This window comes from Podarcis cretensis, assembly GCF_951804945.1.
Source record: "Podarcis cretensis genome assembly, chromosome: 14".
Taxonomy (NCBI): Eukaryota; Metazoa; Chordata; class Lepidosauria; order Squamata; family Lacertidae; genus Podarcis; species Podarcis cretensis.
Genome location: NC_137183.1, coordinates 17940447 through 17957059, shown reverse-complemented (window position 1 = coordinate 17957059; position 16613 = coordinate 17940447). Strand labels below are relative to the sequence as shown.

General features: G+C 46.0%; 1 protein-coding gene across 7 annotated transcripts in view; it reads left to right on the top strand.

Moving 5' to 3' along the window:
- IL16 (interleukin 16) overlaps positions 1 to 16613 on the top strand; it is a 77286-nt gene that overhangs the window by 57664 nt on the left and 3009 nt on the right. For all 7 annotated transcript variants that reach the window (XM_079954180.1, XM_079954183.1, XM_079954182.1 and 4 more), the window contains 7 exons: positions 427 to 908; positions 4203 to 4341; positions 8184 to 9270; positions 11008 to 11194; positions 13944 to 14045; positions 14821 to 15070; positions 15658 to 15783. In XM_079954180.1, coding sequence (XP_079810306.1) covers positions 427 to 908; positions 4203 to 4341; positions 8184 to 9270; positions 11008 to 11194; positions 13944 to 14045; positions 14821 to 15070; positions 15658 to 15783 — 2373 coding nt within the window. The remainder of the gene's footprint in view (positions 1 to 426; positions 909 to 4202; positions 4342 to 8183; positions 9271 to 11007; positions 11195 to 13943; positions 14046 to 14820; positions 15071 to 15657; positions 15784 to 16613) is intronic.

Sequence of the window (16613 nt, the reverse complement as noted above, 5' to 3'; positions counted from 1 at the left end):
TGTCTTTTTGTCATGTATTTTTCACCAGAGACACCGAGTAAGCAGATCCTTTGAAAATATGGTTTGGAAATGTTTATAGTTTGCAGCTGTACAGGTTTTTCCTCTGCTTTGTGGGGGGGGGGCACTGTGACTGGGCCTGCAACAAAAAAACAAACAAACAAACTTTGTAGTGAGTTTCCCCATCCTTTTCCCAGAAAAAAAGCACTGGGTTTGCCATGTAGGTTTGAAATTTGCAGTCATCCAGAGGGTTTGGTGTTGTTTTTTATTTCTTTTATTTAAAGTGCAGCTCATGCAGGGAAGCTGTTGTGGTTTTGGAATAACTCCAGAGCTTCTTCAGGTGCACAGAATTAGTTGTGTGGGTGTTTAGATTCTGGTTATTGTCTTATTCCTCACTCAAAAACTGTTGTTGGGTTTTTTTGAATGCAGGTGTTAAAAGCCTGGAGAACAGCTGGCACAAGAGACCTCCATGTGAAAAATACTCAGAGAGGAATAATGCTCATTCCAGCCACCGCTCCCAAAAGCTTATGATCCGTTCCAGCAGCGACAGCTGTTACAACCCCAGGCCATCATGTGGCAATGGCCTTCCCTACCAGCTGGCTGATATGAAAGAAAAAGGACACAGCATTGATGCACCGATTACAAGACAGCCTGGCTCCTTGTATTCTTCCTCTAGAACAAGCCTGGAGAAGGATTCCTCTCCACCAATGTTGAAAGAAGCCGGTCACCTCTTGCAAAATACAAAAAGGTCAGCAGAGATCCTTGTTAGGAAACCCAGGTCCTCAAAGCCCAAACCTCCGCCGAGGAAATATTTCAAGCAGGACTGCACCAACAGCAAGCAGGCGAGCAGGGAAGCGAAAGAGAAGCCCAAGTTGCAAGCGGACGGGAGCCCACCTCCTTCCAACGCTCAGGTAAGACAACTTCCCAAGGAATGGAGCCAACAGAAATAGGAGTCTTAAAGGTGTGGATTTTACCTCCCTGGTAAAATCCACACCTTCTAAGAGCAGTGACTCTTGGACTAGAAAGAAGGTCCACTTTCACTGGGCAGAAGTGATGTCAATGGGTAAGCTGGGGAGAAATTCAGTTCGGCTCACATTTAAAAGGAAATTTATCCAATTCACACTTTCTGAAATCGAAACAGAGATGTCCTTTGAAATTCACACTTCTCCAGATTTCACAATGTACAGTGGATGCTCGGGTTGCGAACGTGATCCGTGCGGGATGCACATTTGCAACCTGCAGCTGCGTGTCTGCGCATGCGTGGGTTGCGATTCGGCGCTTCTGCGCATGCGCGATTGCCAAAAGCCGGAAGTAACCCGTTCCGGTACTTCCGTGTTTCGGCGGTCCATAACCTGAAAAAACTCAACCTGAAGTGTCTGTAACCCATGGTATGACTGTAGTTCTTTAACCAAGTAATTTGTACAAAAATGCACATGCTAGATTAAGTGGTACTGATAAATGCATATACAGTGGTACCTCTACTTACGTGCATCTCTTGTTACGTATCCTTCGGGATAGACATGCGGCAAACCCGGAAGTATATTTCCAGGTTTTGCCATGCACGCATGTGCAGAAGCGCTCTACCGCACTGCGTGTGTGCGCAGAACAGGAACCTCTGGTTGCGGAAACCTCGGGATCCGATCGGAGCTTGGAACAGTTCCCGTCCACAACTGGAGGTACCACTGTATTTGTGAAAATAACACACACACAAGTGCATTGTTAGGGAAGAGTGCTTTGTAAACAGTCGGGAAGAAATTAAGCAGGACCTGAGCACAACTCTTTCTGGGATGCTGGAGAGCAACTGATACTGGTCCAGATGGACCAATGGCCTGATCTGGTGAAATATCTGCATTCCCATTAAGATTGGGAAGATGGAACGTGAGATTCCACACTAGGGGAAAGTGAAAGGGGAAAGGCAAGCAAATGGATGGGTGAGTGTCAGGGACTGGCTGGACGAAGAGGTGTGGAGGAAGGCACCAGCCAGGGAACCCCCAAGGGAAACCGCAGAGGAGGAAGGCTGAGAACTAGGGGATTGGTGGTGAGACACTGAGGAGAGGTCAGAGGGAGAGGATTGGGAGGAGGTGCTGGATGCTGAAGGGGTAACAGGGTTTAGTGAGCAGGAAGAGCCAGTGAAAGGGAACAGTTCAGACTCTCAGGCTGGAGCAGAGGATGGGAGTCAAGAGACTGCTGAAGAATCCAGGGAGTCTCCCTCTCCTGCTGCAACAAGCTCTCCTCCGCCCCTGGTCTCCAAGAACTCACACAGTTACGAGAGGTCAGAGATGTGCGGAGATTGCTTGGAAACATCCAAGAGAAGAGGGGCCTTAGAAAGGGTGGAAGGCAGGGACCTGCTCTGTAGGTGCAAGATTGGGAAGGGTTGCCGAGCTGTAGGTTGTTTCCTTGAATAAAGAGTTAACTTCACTGACAACTGAGTTCTGCTTCTTTTGTGCTGACTCCATCCCTGGCGATGAGTTAATAAGCAGCTAATGACAGACTTAAGCACTCATTTAACTGTCAGGTTTTTATTGCTGATAGCCAATGGCAATTACAATGCAAACTCTCCCCAAATCATTTAAAATTTAAAAATCTCCTTGGTTTTAAACCTGTTTTGGATCAGGGTGCATAACGCTACCCTATACTGTAGGTCACAGACTTGTCCGCATTGCCAGCAGCCATCTAATTCTTAAATAATCTGATTGACCACCTAGAGAATTCTGAAATGAGTGAAGGACTCTATGGCTAGGTGAATTATGTAAAGGACAATGTGACATATAGTCACAATGTCTTCAGTCTGACCTGATCTGTATTCACAAAGATGGTAGCTTGGTCTCACAACTGTGGATGCCTGGGGCCATGGGTGCTATGCAGTCTATGGTGTTGGCTATTTGTATGTGGGATTTACAAAAAGGCTGATTTAAGCGCAATGTATCAAACTGCCCTTGACTGACTGATTCCCAAGAGAACTGTGAGTGCACGCTTCTTCTGGTACATTTGCACAAGTATACAAAGCTTCAGCGAAAAAGAAACTAGTTTTTAGATAGCATGAGCTTAACAATGGAAAGTACCAGGTAGCATATATGCAAAGCAAGCAAAACAAATATATCACTGGTACAAAGTTTTGCAAGAACTTATGAAACGCTGCAGAATGATTAAAAAAAATTAAGCGCCAATTATGGTAAAAATTTGTAGGTATGATTTTTTGTCTTCCACCCTTCAAATATGCACCAGTAGCATCCACAGATATTTAACCCTATAAGTCACTGAGGAAGGGTAACCCCTTAGATCAGGGTTTCCCAAACCTGCTGGGTTGGATTGCAACATCCCTTATCACTGGTCATTCATCCTAAAAAGTTTATGTAAACGTTCAATCATATTCAGTCTTTATCAAGTAATTCACTTTGATTTGTTTGCAGGGCTGCTATATGACTGTGATTAGTCATCTTGTATTCATCTTGATTTGCTTGTGGAGTGTTTCTAAATCTTCCCACTCAATAATTTGTTCATTCCACACTTTTCAATGCCTATCCCTGTCACTTTCCTAACTGCAGAAAGTCATTTTTTTAAAAAGTGGATTTGTTGTGTTAGGACAGTAGAACAGTTTAAATTAGGCATGGGGAGAAATTTGGTGTGATTTTAATGTGCACGTATGTAATTTGCACGTTCCTACGCAATATGCAAACAGGAACCACATCCATCCTTTGAAGCTGAATTTTGTGATGCAGTCCTCTAACCAAATGTCTACAAAATTTGTGTATATTGGGAGAAGTGTAGATAAAAATACGTACATTAGTGAAATTAAAATGCACTGAATTGGTGGAAATTGCTTGCAAAGGTGCATATTAAGAGAAATCCTGATAAATTTTCATGAGGACTTTAAAAACAAATCTAAACTGATGTAGAAATGTGGAGAATTGATGACTGAAGGGATGAGAAGCTGGGAGGGGAAAAAAAAGGACGTATCTGTCTATTCTGAGCTGTAATCCACTTTAACTGCACAAGCCTAAATTTCCCAGAATGCACTTGAATCCTTGTCAGAAAATATTGACAATCTGGGGGCATTCTTAATTATCGGTTCATTCTTTCATAGGAGTCCCAGTGTCAATGTTTCGCCGCCATTCTAGAGAGCAGGGGCCAGCTTGTGGGTGCAGAGAATGTAGTTTTTGTGCAACCTGGCCTCATTACACTTGAGCTTCCTGTTTATTCCACAGGAAGCAGAAGATCTGCTGCGGCAGAGAACTAAGACAGTTGTCACTCACGGTGCTTTTGCGAGCTCTTTAGTTCCCAGAGCTTCAGAGCAGCCAGATGCCTCTGTAGGAGCGTCAGCCCAAGACAGAAAAACCAGCAAAGGTATGTTTCCTTGTATGATGACAAACATCACTTGTACTCACCGCAGCAAAGAAGCTGAATTTATTTCTGCTCCGTGTTAAATTGTGAATTTATGCAAATGTCAAATTATGAACAAGACTGCACACTTAAGCAGATTAGGTATGTATAGGATTGATTGCCCTGTAAATCCCAGTGGAACTAATGAATTTTGGTGAGCTAGCCAGTGCAGTCCTTCCTATACACATCTGGTCTGAAGTAGTCACACTTCCAAAGGAAGTCTCACTGTATTCAGTGGTGATTACTCCCAGGTAAGTGTGTCGGGAATCAAAGCCGCATTGCTTTCGATGAGACATGCAGGAGAATCCAATGCATGGAAGGAACTGTGTCTTGCGGGACTTACCTGTGCACAGCACTGTAGCCTTGCTGTGGGATCCTGTGCATCTCCCCTGAGAAGCAAGCCCCATTGAGTTCAATGGGACTGGCTCCAAGCTAAGTTGTAACCTGAGTCACAAGCCTTAGAAATCACGGCTGGATTTCTAAGGCCCTAAGCTATTGAAGGTAATGGGGCCCTTTATATGTCCAGCTGTCCTTTGCCAGCAACAAATTGTCACTGTTTTTTGTGTTGAATATATGCTATATGGTAATTTATGAACCTAATAGGTATCTAAAGCCATTTGCACATGTTGCCGTGCAACCAGTCTATGCAGAATGCAGGCACCCTATATATAGAAATGAGCAAACCAGTGGTATTTTAGGGAGCAGGCTAGCAGGCGGGGCTCATTACTTACATCATAGGAGCCTACACAACACAAAACACTGTTGCTGTATGTAGGTTTTATTTTATTTGTTTCTTTATCTTATATTTTGGAAATGTACATCCAGTTTTTTCCCTTTAATTTTTTTGGGGTCCCCAAGAGAATGGGGCCCTAAGCTATAGCTTGTTTAGCTTATACACAAATCTAGCACTGTTAGGAATGCAGCCTTAATCACAGCTAACTTTTGATGTAGAAAGATAAATGGCAGCAAAAGTGGAACATGATCTTGAGGAATGGACGACTCATTTATTTTACGATGTGTTCTGTGCAGACTTTTGTGATGGCGCTTTTAAGATCTGTTTCGGAGATTGTTCTGCATACATAATTATTAATATACCTGCTGCTATTTTGATATTTATTTTCTACTCTACTTCATCAACATTTACTAGGAAGTGGTGTATGAATGCATAAACCTTGGTTTATTTCTCATCCTGCCTTAACCCAAAACACCCAGGGAGGAGCAAAATGGGAGCCAAGACATCTGTGCAGCCATGGTAAGCCATACTCTGGCTTACCATGATATATGAACCATAATTTTCTCTCTTTATCCTAGCTCACTACGTTGTTCTCACGCTCACTGTTCTGAGGTCCTTGGAGGGCTGTTGGAGTAGAAGTGGCACAGAAAAATCTAAATGCAGTTAGAAAAATCTAGACCACTCTCTCTATCCCCTAAAGATACTAGAGCTATATTATGTTTCTTTAAAAAATAAATAAAACTTGGATCTTTTAAAAAAAATTATTAAAACAAACTTAGAGGGGGGACGTGGGTGGCACTGTGGTCTAAACCACTGAGCCTAGGGCTTGCCAATCAGAAGGTTGGTGGTTTGAATCCCCGCAATGGGGTGAGCTCCCGTTGCTCAGTCCCTGCTCCTGCCAACCTAGCAGTTCGAAAGCACGTCAAAGTGCAAGTAGATAAATAGGTACCGCTCCGGCGGGAAGGTAAACGGCGTTTCTGTGCGCTGCTCTGGTTTGCCAGAAGCGGCTTAGTCATGCTGGCCACATGACCCGGAAGCTGTACACTGGCTCCCTCGGCCAATAAAGCAAGATGAGCGCTGCAACCCCAGAGTCGTCCGCGACTGGACCTAGCGGTCAGGGGTCCCTTTACCTTTACCTAGAGGAGGCATAAGCAGCTGAATTGTTATTATAATGAATATTTATTCAAATGAAATAGCCTTAACTTAGATGCTAGAGGGCATTGCTCATTCAGTAAAATGAAATGGCCCCCAAATGAAAATGTATGTAGCGTTCAGGCATGGCACTTCCGTTCATTTCCTGTTGCATTAGACTGGAGGGAGGACGGTAGCTCAGGCACAGCTTCAGAAAACTTACCCTGTTGTAAACTGAAATCTGCTTGTCCCAAGTAAGAGGCAGGGCTGAGGGAGAGCTCACCTCACCGCCCCCTTGTGGTGGACTTGTGAGTTTGTGAAGCGATTTTGTAATAATAATAATAATAATAATAATAATAATAATAATAATAATTTGTGATGCAATTTCAAGGGGCGCTCAGATAGAATTGGACTGAGAGCCTTTGATTGTAGCTCTTCCCTCTGTAAAATGCAATGGGCGAAAATTTCAAGCTAGCAGATTTAGGTCTGAGAACCAGGAGAGAGGCTTGCAACATTGTTGTTCCTCCAGCACCTCCTGCATCTGTCACCAGCGGCAGCCACGCTATGAGGAAGTCATGGCTTGCACAGAAATATTATGTGATCATGGCCACAAGTTTATGCAGCAGGAGGACAGGGAAATTTGATTCAGTTTGTGTTTAAAGGCAAACCTATCTATTTCACATTTTCCAAAACAATACTGAAACGCAGCCATCCTTTGAAATTTGTACTTCTCCCAGTTTTGCAATGCAGTTCTTCTGCCAGGTAAAGTGTGCAAAAGTGCATATTCTGGGGTGCAAAGTTTGCATAAAAACGCACAGATTAATGAAAGTAACACACAGAAATGCATCACATTCGGGAAAAGTGCTTTGCAAAAATGCGTACGTGAGGCAAAATTGCATACAGAAATGTGTGCATTAGGAGAAATTCAAACTAAAACGCTAATGAATTTTCAGAAGGACTTTTAAAAAAGAAATTGCAAAGTGATGTGGAAATGATACTAGAGACTAAGCTTAAGACTAGAACAATGAGAAACTGAAAGACAATAAAATTGACTTGTTGATTCCTATCTGTGCGAAATCTTGGAATGAAATGAACTAGGTGCGCAGCCTGGGAGTCATTTTGGACTCACATTTTGGACTGTCCATGGAGGCGCAGGTTAATTCTGTGTCCAGGGCAGCTGTCTACCAGCTCCACCTGGTACGCAGGGTAAGACCCTACCTGCCCGCGGACTGTTTCACCAGAGTGGTGCATGCTCTAGTTATCTCCCACTTGGACTACTGCAACGCGCTCTACGTGGGGCTACCTTTGAAGGTGACCCGGAAACTGCAATTAATCCAGAATGCGGCAGCTAGACTGGTGACTGGGAGTGGCCGCCGGGACCACATAACACCGGTTCTGAGAGATCTGCATTGGTTCCCAGTACGTTTCTGAGCACAATTCAAAGTGTTGCTGCTGACCTTTAAAGCCCTAAACGGCCTCGGTCCTGTATACCTGAAGGAGCATCTCCACCCCCATCGTTCTGCCCGGACACTGAGATCCAGCGCCGAGGGCCTTCTGGCGGTTCCCTCATCGCGAGAAGCAAAGCTACAGGGAACCAGACAGAGGGCCTTCTCGGTAGTTGCGCTCATCCTGTGGAACACCCTCCCTTCAGATGTGAAGGAAATAAGCAGCTATCCTGTCTTTAAAAGACATATGAAGGCAGCCCTGTTCAGGGAAGTTTTTAATATTTAACACTGTACTGTTTTTAACACTTGATTGGGAGCTGCCCAGAGTGGCTTGGGAAACTCAGCCAGATGGGCGGGGTATAAATAATAAAATTATTATTATTATTATTATTATTATTATTATTATTATTATTATCACTTCTTCACTGTTAACCATTACGGTACATTTACAGGAATGCACGATGTTCCTGTTAAATCACATTTTCCCCCCAATACAGGGAAGACTCTTTCACCAACTCAACGGCCTGTGCTCAGAAGGCAGGCACGGGTAGATTATAGCCTTGAGGCTACGACTGAAGACCCTTGGGTTCGAATTTCGGACTGCATCAAAAGCTTGTTTAACCCCAGCATGTCAGAAGGCAGCTGCCCCTTAAACCTGCACCCAACCATTGATGCAAATGAAGGGAACCAAACCTCTAGCTGCTCAGAAGCAGCCCTGCAGAGATCAGACATGGAAGAGGGTGACTCAAAGGCACCCAGGTCATCCGATGAAGGCGACTTTGCTAAGAAAGGGCCGCCAGTAGCCCCTAAACCAGCCTGGTTTCGTCAGAGCCTGAAAGGGTTGAAGAAAGGAAATTCGGAGGCAGCAGCCGTCAGAAGCACCACTGAGCACCAGAGCGTCTCTGACAACGAAGTGGGTTCTACTTCGAAGATAATCCGGGCCTCGCCTAGAGGGTCATCAATAAAGCAAAGAATAAGCTCATTTGAAAGTCTGGGCACTCCTCAGTCTCCAGAAAGAGGAAACAGAAAAGTTCTATCAATGCAGAACGAAAAATCTTCCAGTAGGAGGGAGCCAAACTCGGCCGTAGTTCATCCTAAACAAGTTCCCAGTGAGAGTGTTGACTTTCAAGGTCCTGAACACAGCCACTTTCAGCACTATCCGGATGCCACTGGCCTAGATTCGTTGTCTTGTTCAAGAGGAGACTGTGCCCCGAGTCCAAAAGCATGTAGCGGTATCCCCACTGAATCTTCCTTGACATCAACACCATTACAAGGCACGGAGCCCATCTCACAAGTCGCCAAAGCACCCAGCAAAAGAGCCCGGAGTTTCCCACTTACCGCGGCCCAATCTTGCGAGATGCAGAAAATGGACGGGGAGAAATGCAGCAAGATCTATTCCATCAGCAACCACTTCTCATCGGCTCTAATGAAATCATTGCATTCCCTTCCTCAGTCCCCACTGTGTTCTGGGAAAAACCCACGGAGGCCACACAATGGGTCGCCAACCCCCCAAACAGAAGAAAATGGGACATCTCTCGTGCAGACGCATGAAGCTCATTCTTCGGATACCAGCTTTTCTCTTAAGTAAGACCTTCCTACTTGCTATTTTTAAATGTGTGTTTCTGATCAGTGAGCAATTTCCTGTGTGCCATCAGTTGCTCTACAGGGATTGGGGATCTAGGGCTCTTCAGATGTATGGTGGACTCTCATCTTCCACCAGTCCCAGCCAGCATGGCCAATGGGCAGGGATGAGGGAAGCTGTAGTCTAACAACATATGGAGGGTTACAGGTTCCTCATCCCTACTTTAAAGTTTAGGCCAGAGATGGGCAGATGACAGCCTCTCACAAGCCACCTCTGGGTCCCATATCCTGGCTTGATCTCCCTATCACATTTTAATCAGTATTTACTCTGAGTTTCATTCATAACAATGTTTCCCAAACTTGGGTCTCCAGCTGTTTTTGGACTACAACTCCCATCATGCCTAGCTAGCAAGACCACTAGTCAGGAATGATGGGAATTGTGTGTCAAGACCCCGCAGCCACCCCCTCGTTGGAAATAAAACTCACACAAGGACACGGATATTAGGTTTATGTTATTGGGCAAATTTTGGCCACAACTTTATTGAAATTACAGAATGTGAGCGGTATTGGCTTAGGCATTGATTGGACCTGACTATATCTGACTCCTGCCCATTGTGCAGGAAGTCCCATAACAGAATACCCATAAGCATGGAGGGGCAGGTGATGGCCTCCCCTCCCCTCCCCCACACAAGGTCAAACAATGCCTAACCACAACCCTAACAAAGTTGTGACGATTGCTACAAGGTAGGCGAAAACCAAGTGGCCAGTGCCAATTTGCCAAGTAGAAAAATTCCTACCAGGCCCCTCGGACAACCAAGGCGACCAACCGAAGTCCATAGCAAGGCCATTGCCTAACCTGCAAAATAGGGAAGGAGGGTGGGTGATTGGGGGGGGGGGGACAGCTGGAGATCCAAGTTTGGGAAAAACTGAATATTTTCAGGTTTGGTGAGGGGAGTGGCCCACACTTCATTGCCACATCTCTTTGGGGATTTTGTCATTTTGCATCCAATGTTAGCCCTACTCAGAGTAGATCCATTTAAATGAATGGCTCTAAGGCCTCATCGGCACTATATATTTAAAGGAGTACCGTACCACCTTAAACAGTCATGGTTTCCTTCAAGGAATCCTGAGAAGTGTAGTTTGTTATGGGTCCTGAGCATCGTTAGAAGATCCCTGTCTCCTTCACAGAACTACAGTTCCCAGAGTGCCCTGGGAAGACAGACTGATTGTTAAACCGCTATGTGAATTGTAGCCCTTAACAAACTACAATTCCCAGGATTCTTTGGGGGGGGGGAAATCATTGAACAAGTGTGAGAATGGATTTTAAAAATAGTAAATAACAGGCACAGGACCCCCAATCCAGATCAGAACCCACTCCCCACCTGCAGCTTGCGTTGGTAGAAAAGTGCCACATGGACATACGAGAGAACATCTCTCCCAATGCAAAGAACAGGTGAAGGGGTCTTAATTTGGATCAGGTGCCAGGGGGACAATGGAGGGGTAAAGCCTTCCCACCACCCCACCCCAAGTTCCAATTTGGATCAGGTCCTTTGTGCTTTCTTTGATAGATTTAAATAGTACGTATTTGCTAAAGGAATTTGGACATCAAAGTTATTCTGGGAATGAAAAGCACATAAACCCACTGCAGTGGACCCAACAGCCTCTGGTGTGTGATGGGTCACAGGGAAAGTTTACTATGATAATTTGGTGTTTCTTGTTTCCTATTCCACAATCGGACAGCCTCTCCGAGCTGAGAGACTACAATGCAAGTCGGTCAGGCAGCGAAAAGGAGGGAAACATGAGGGAGTGCTCTTCTCCTCAACCTTTAGGCGCCTCCTCAGGACAGGCTGTCATATCACTGCTCACCCCTGAAGAACTGGAAAAACTCATGGAGGAGGTGAAGTCCTTAGACGAGGCAACGTTAAAGGTAAGTCTCTTGCTATGGACACTTCCGGTTTCCCCAACCCATCCATGTTCAGTGGTTTTCAACTGTTGGGTTAGGATCAGGGCTGGATTTTCCCTTTACCGTGGAGCATTTGATTCATGTTGTTGTTGTTTAGTCATGTCCAACTCTTTGTGACCCCATGGACCAGAGCACACCAGGCCCTCCTGTCTTCCACTGTCTCCCGCAGTTTGGTCAAACTCATGCTGGTAGCTTCGAGAACACTGTCCAACCATCTTGTCCTCTGTCGTTCCCTTCTCCTTGTGCCCTCAATCTTTCCCAACATCAGGGTCTTTTCCAGGTAGTCTTCTCTTCTCATGAGGTGGCCAAAGTATTGGAGCATCTAAGTATTGCTACATAGGTAAAGGTAAAGGGACCGCTGACCATTAGGTCCAGTCGCGAATGACTCTGGGGTTGTGGAGCTCATCTCGCTTTATTGGCCGAGGGAGCCGGCATACAGCTTCCGGGTCATGTGGCCAGCATAACTAAGCCACTTCTGGTGAACCAGAGCAGCGCATGGAAACACCGTTTACCTTCCCGCAGGAGCGGTACCTATTTATCTACTTGCACTTTGATTTGCTTTCAAACTGCTAGGTTGGCAGGAGCAGGGACTGAGCAACAGGAGCTCACCCCGTCATGGGGATTCGAACCGCCGACCTTCTGATCGGCAAGTCCTAGGCTCTGTGGTTTAACCCACAGTGCCACCCGTGTCCCATTGATACATAGACATGACCTATTATATGCCTTGCAAGCCACCACTGGTGTGGAAGGTTGTTAGAGTACGTTAAAACGGTGGACGGTTTGTCACATGTGGGGTGACGTTTTGGCAGCGGAGGCTGGTGACCACTGGAAGGTAGGGAGCCCAACAGGTGCAGCCACAGCCAATGACAGGAGGAGCCAGTGTGATCTGTGAAAATGTGGTGTGGCTAATTGGATTGGACCCCAATTAGCCGTAGCTAACATGAATCAAATGCTCCACGGTAAAGGGAAAATCCAGCCCTGATCCTAACCCAACATGATCTAGTTTTGTCCTCATCCTTCTCCTCATTGACTTCAAGCTGATGCACAATGCCACTCCCTGAACTGCTTGGGAGTGAAAAGGCAGGTGGGGGCAGGCTATGGGTGGCACAGAAGGGCCCTAGTCACCCTAATTGAATCATCCTTGGTCTCTAACACAGCACCAGTACTTCTGTTTGCTCCTCACCTGAGCATAGCCTAGCCATTTTATTTCTAACAGCTTAAAATGCACGAGTGTGCCTATTTCCACCAACTCCTACCCTCTGAAGGCATAAAGAGCAGGCCCTCTTGGAGAACCAGAGGGCCACTTTCAGCTGTTCAGGCAAATAAATAATAATAATGACACAGAAAAACAAAATAATCTATACAATAATCAACAACAAAAAAGTATTTTACAAAAGCACGTCTCTTGTTTGCTCAGATTTGCAGCTCTAAGCTGATAGAGTCTGTTACCTTTTGGACTGACGCACAAGTTGCAATGCTGATCAAATACCAAAAAGCAAATTAACTAACCAGTGTTTAAACTGGAGACCTGCTTTGAACTTGATGCCTAGGCCAAATTATCTTCTACAGGGGTACCTTGGGTTAAGTACTTAATTCGTTCCGGAGGTCCGTACTTAACCTGAAACTGTTCTTAACCTGAAGCACCACTTTAGCTAATGGGGCCTCCTGCTGCTGCTGCACCGCCAAAGCACGATTTCTCATCCTGAAGCAAATTTCTTAACCTGAAGCATGATTTCTGGGTTAGCGGAGTCTGTAACCTGAAGCGTATGTAACCCGAGGTACCACTGCACTTCACCCACCCCTTCTCTGATAAGCCCAGATAAAGAGTCTTGCACAAGATCTCCATAGGCAAACAGTCAGATCAATATCATTCTTGTGCAAGACCTCAGCATTACAAAGTAAATGAAAATAAAATCCCATAAGGCTCCATTTTGCCCTTTGTGAAACATGCTAAGGATGCAATCCTAACTACCCCACTTACCTGGGGGTTAGCTCCACTCAATTCCGTAGGACTTACATATGAGTAGACATGGGACTTTTTATTTTATTTTTAAGGTGCACTTGCACAGATAAAGGAATATTTGTGTGGGTGCCCAAAACAGAAAAAGGAAGGAGGTGATGGGAGGAAGAGTGTAAGGGGGGGGGAGGCACACCTCCAGAAACATTCCATGAAGTTCTGTCTGCCCAGCCCAACCTTCACAACAAAAGGTTGTGGCTCTGTTTCCAGCAGTGTAGTACTGCTTGTTTCTGCAGCAAAGACGCCCCTGGGAGATAGGTTGCAGTTATGATGGGAACCTGGTGTCATCCAGACTCCAGTTCCCATCAGCCGCAGCCAGCATGGGCAGTAGAGTCAGAGATGATGGGAGCTGGAGTCCACCGTCCCCGAGAGGACCACAGGTTTCCTTACCCTTGACCTTCCATATTGGCAAACGTGGCAAAGCTAAAGCCTCTATGAAGTCTGCTTCACTGGCACCGCAAGGGTGCCCACACACAGATCAATCTTCTTGCAAAGGAAGGCTCCTGCTCCATTAATGAGCTGAAGAGGAGATTTCAGCCACAAGAAGCTTGTCACATTGGAGAGCTGCTATGGAATCACCTCCTCCAGCCCGCTATTGAGAGCATAGGCACTCTGGCTGTTATCCCTCCTCTTCCCATTGTGTGTGCATTCTGCCACTGCCTTGACTGAGGTCCACTTTGTTCTCCCTTTGCACAGCAACTCAGCGACATTCATGTCACAATTCTGCACAAAGAAGAAGGCGCTGGTCTTGGTTTCAGCTTGGCAGGCGGAGTAGACCTAGAAAACAAAGCCATTACCGTAAGTTAGTGGAGGGTTAATTCCCCTCCCAACCCAAAGGTCACATTCTCTCATGGATGACCTTCCCAGGGAGCTACATTCCAGTGGTGGCGAGGGCCAAAGGAAAAGGGGTGTGGCCAGTGACAAAAGTGGGTGGAGCTCTTACTTTTGTACATGTGATAGGCAATATTCCGGTTATACAAAACTCAGAGATTTCAACAGGCTCAGTTCAAGGACACAGTCTAGCCAAACAGCAGCATCTGCAGAGGGCATGGTGCATGACTGATGAGGGGTGTGGCCCTGTGGAGATTCCTGAGGGCCGGATAGAGAAGCCTGGGGGCTGCATTTGGCTCCAAGGTCTGAGGTTTCCCACCTCTGCCAGAAGCAATCTTGTTCTGTTAGGCTTTTCATCCCAAGGCATATGAAAAGCTATGAGCATGAAGAACGCAGTTCGCTCATTAGCAAATTATAACATTTCTGAGCATAGATTTCCAAGTCTGTGATTGCATCTGACTGCTGGCTGTAGCAAGATCCTGAGCTTCGGGCAGCAAAATGTATTGGGCCAGCACTGGCAGGGACATTGCAAGTTAAATGACTTTCTACACCCTCCAGTTTTTTTAATGTGTGGAGACGGAACAGATTTGCTAATTTGGGCTGGGAGGTTTGCAGGTCCCAAGACCTGGATGGCTTTCAAAAAGGACCTGGCAAATTCATGGAGGATGCATGGCTGTCTGATATGTCAAATTGAATATACCACACCTTTTTCTTTTATGCATGTGATTGTGTTGTCTAACAGGTCCACAGAGTTTTCCCCAGTGGACTTGCGTGCCAGGAAGGAACTATTCAGAAAGGCGACGAGGTCTTATCGATAAATGGGAAGTCGCTCAAAGGCACCACTCACAACGAAGCACTGGAGATCTTGCGAAATGCCCGGCATCCGAAGCTGGCAGTCATCGTCACGAGAAAACCCAAAGAGGCTGAAAGGAGCCCCAATGTGTCCATTACATCCTCCGCATCTATAGGAAGTGAAACTTCAATGGAGTCTAGTGAGTTATTTGGTAACAAGGCAGTGCTATTTTTCTAGAAAAAGAGGTGCCAGAACCCACCATGAAGCCTTCCCTTATTCTCCTATACAGTGGTACCTCAGGTTAAGTACTTAATTCGTTCTGGAGGTCCGTACTTAATCTGAAACTGTTCTTAACCTGAAGCAACACTTTAGCTAATGGGGCCTGCTGCTGCCGTGCCGCCGGAGCACAATTTCTGTTCTCATCCTGAAGCAAAGTTCTTAACCTGAAGCACTATTTCTGGGTTAGTGAAGTATGTAACCTGAAGCGTATGTAACCTGAAGCATATGTAACCCGAGGTACCACTGTAATGGGAATGGCGCCCACCTGAGAGGTGCCAGTACTGAGTTCTGGTGAGTTCCAGCTGAAAAAAAGCCCTGGGGTCAGAGATGGTGAACTTCAGCTTGAGGGCCACATTCCGTTCTGGATAACCTTCCAGGGGCCACATACTACTGCTGGGGCCAGATCCTTCCCAGGTGTACTTGGAGACATACGCTCTCTACCACTGAGCTTCAGCCTATCCAAACCAACACATCCCCCTCTGACGATATTCTGTCTTCTCCACACAGCATCTGAAGACCTGATCTTCACAGTTATACTGGAGAAGACATCTGCAGGTTTGGGTTTCAGTTTAGAAGGAGGGAAAGGCTCCATCAACGGAGATAAGCCAATCATTGTCAACAGACTTTTTAAAGGTATGTAATGGCAGCAAAATAGTTGAGCGTTATTCTTTATCAAACTGTAGACACTGTGATGCTCACAATGGGGATCTTTGGTTTGCAGAGGAGGGACTGCGAACCTGTGGCCCTCTAGATATTGTTGGTTTTTCAGTCTCAGCTAGGATGGCAAACAGTAGGGGATGATGGGAGTTGTAGTTCAACATCTGCAGGGCCACAGGTTATCCATCCTTGGCATAGAGGCTCAACCCCAGGGATGTATTAAACCCCTCTGACCCTAGCAAACAGCACAGATGTACTCATTTAACTTGGAAACACACAGCATGTACTTTCCCCTAGGAGTTCAGTGAACTGTGCAGGACCTAACATGTAAGGTAATGTGCCCTATCAAACGCTTTACCTAGAGAGCAGAAAGGTTTATTTCCAAACATGATGCATTTAGGACCATCTGTCTTGAGAGAATCACAGCACCTGCTGTGGCTGCAGAGACCAGTACAGTGGTACCTCGCAAGACGAAATTAATCCATTCCGTGAGGCTCTTCGTATAGCGGTTTTTTCGTCTTGCGAAGCAAGCCCATTGACAGCTTAGCGGATTAGCGCTATTAGCGGTTCAGCGGCTTTTAGTGATCAGCTGTTAAGCGGCTTATCAGCGGATCAGCTGATAAGCGGCTTAGGAAAAGGGGGGGGAAGGGGGGAAAACCCGCAGGAACTCGCAAGACATTTTCGTCTTGCGAAGCAAGCCCATAGGGAAATTCGTTTTGCGAAGCGCCTCCAAAACGGAAAACCCTTTCGTCTAGCGGGTTTTCCATCTTGCGAGGCGTTCGTCTTGCGGGGCACCACTGTAGGTT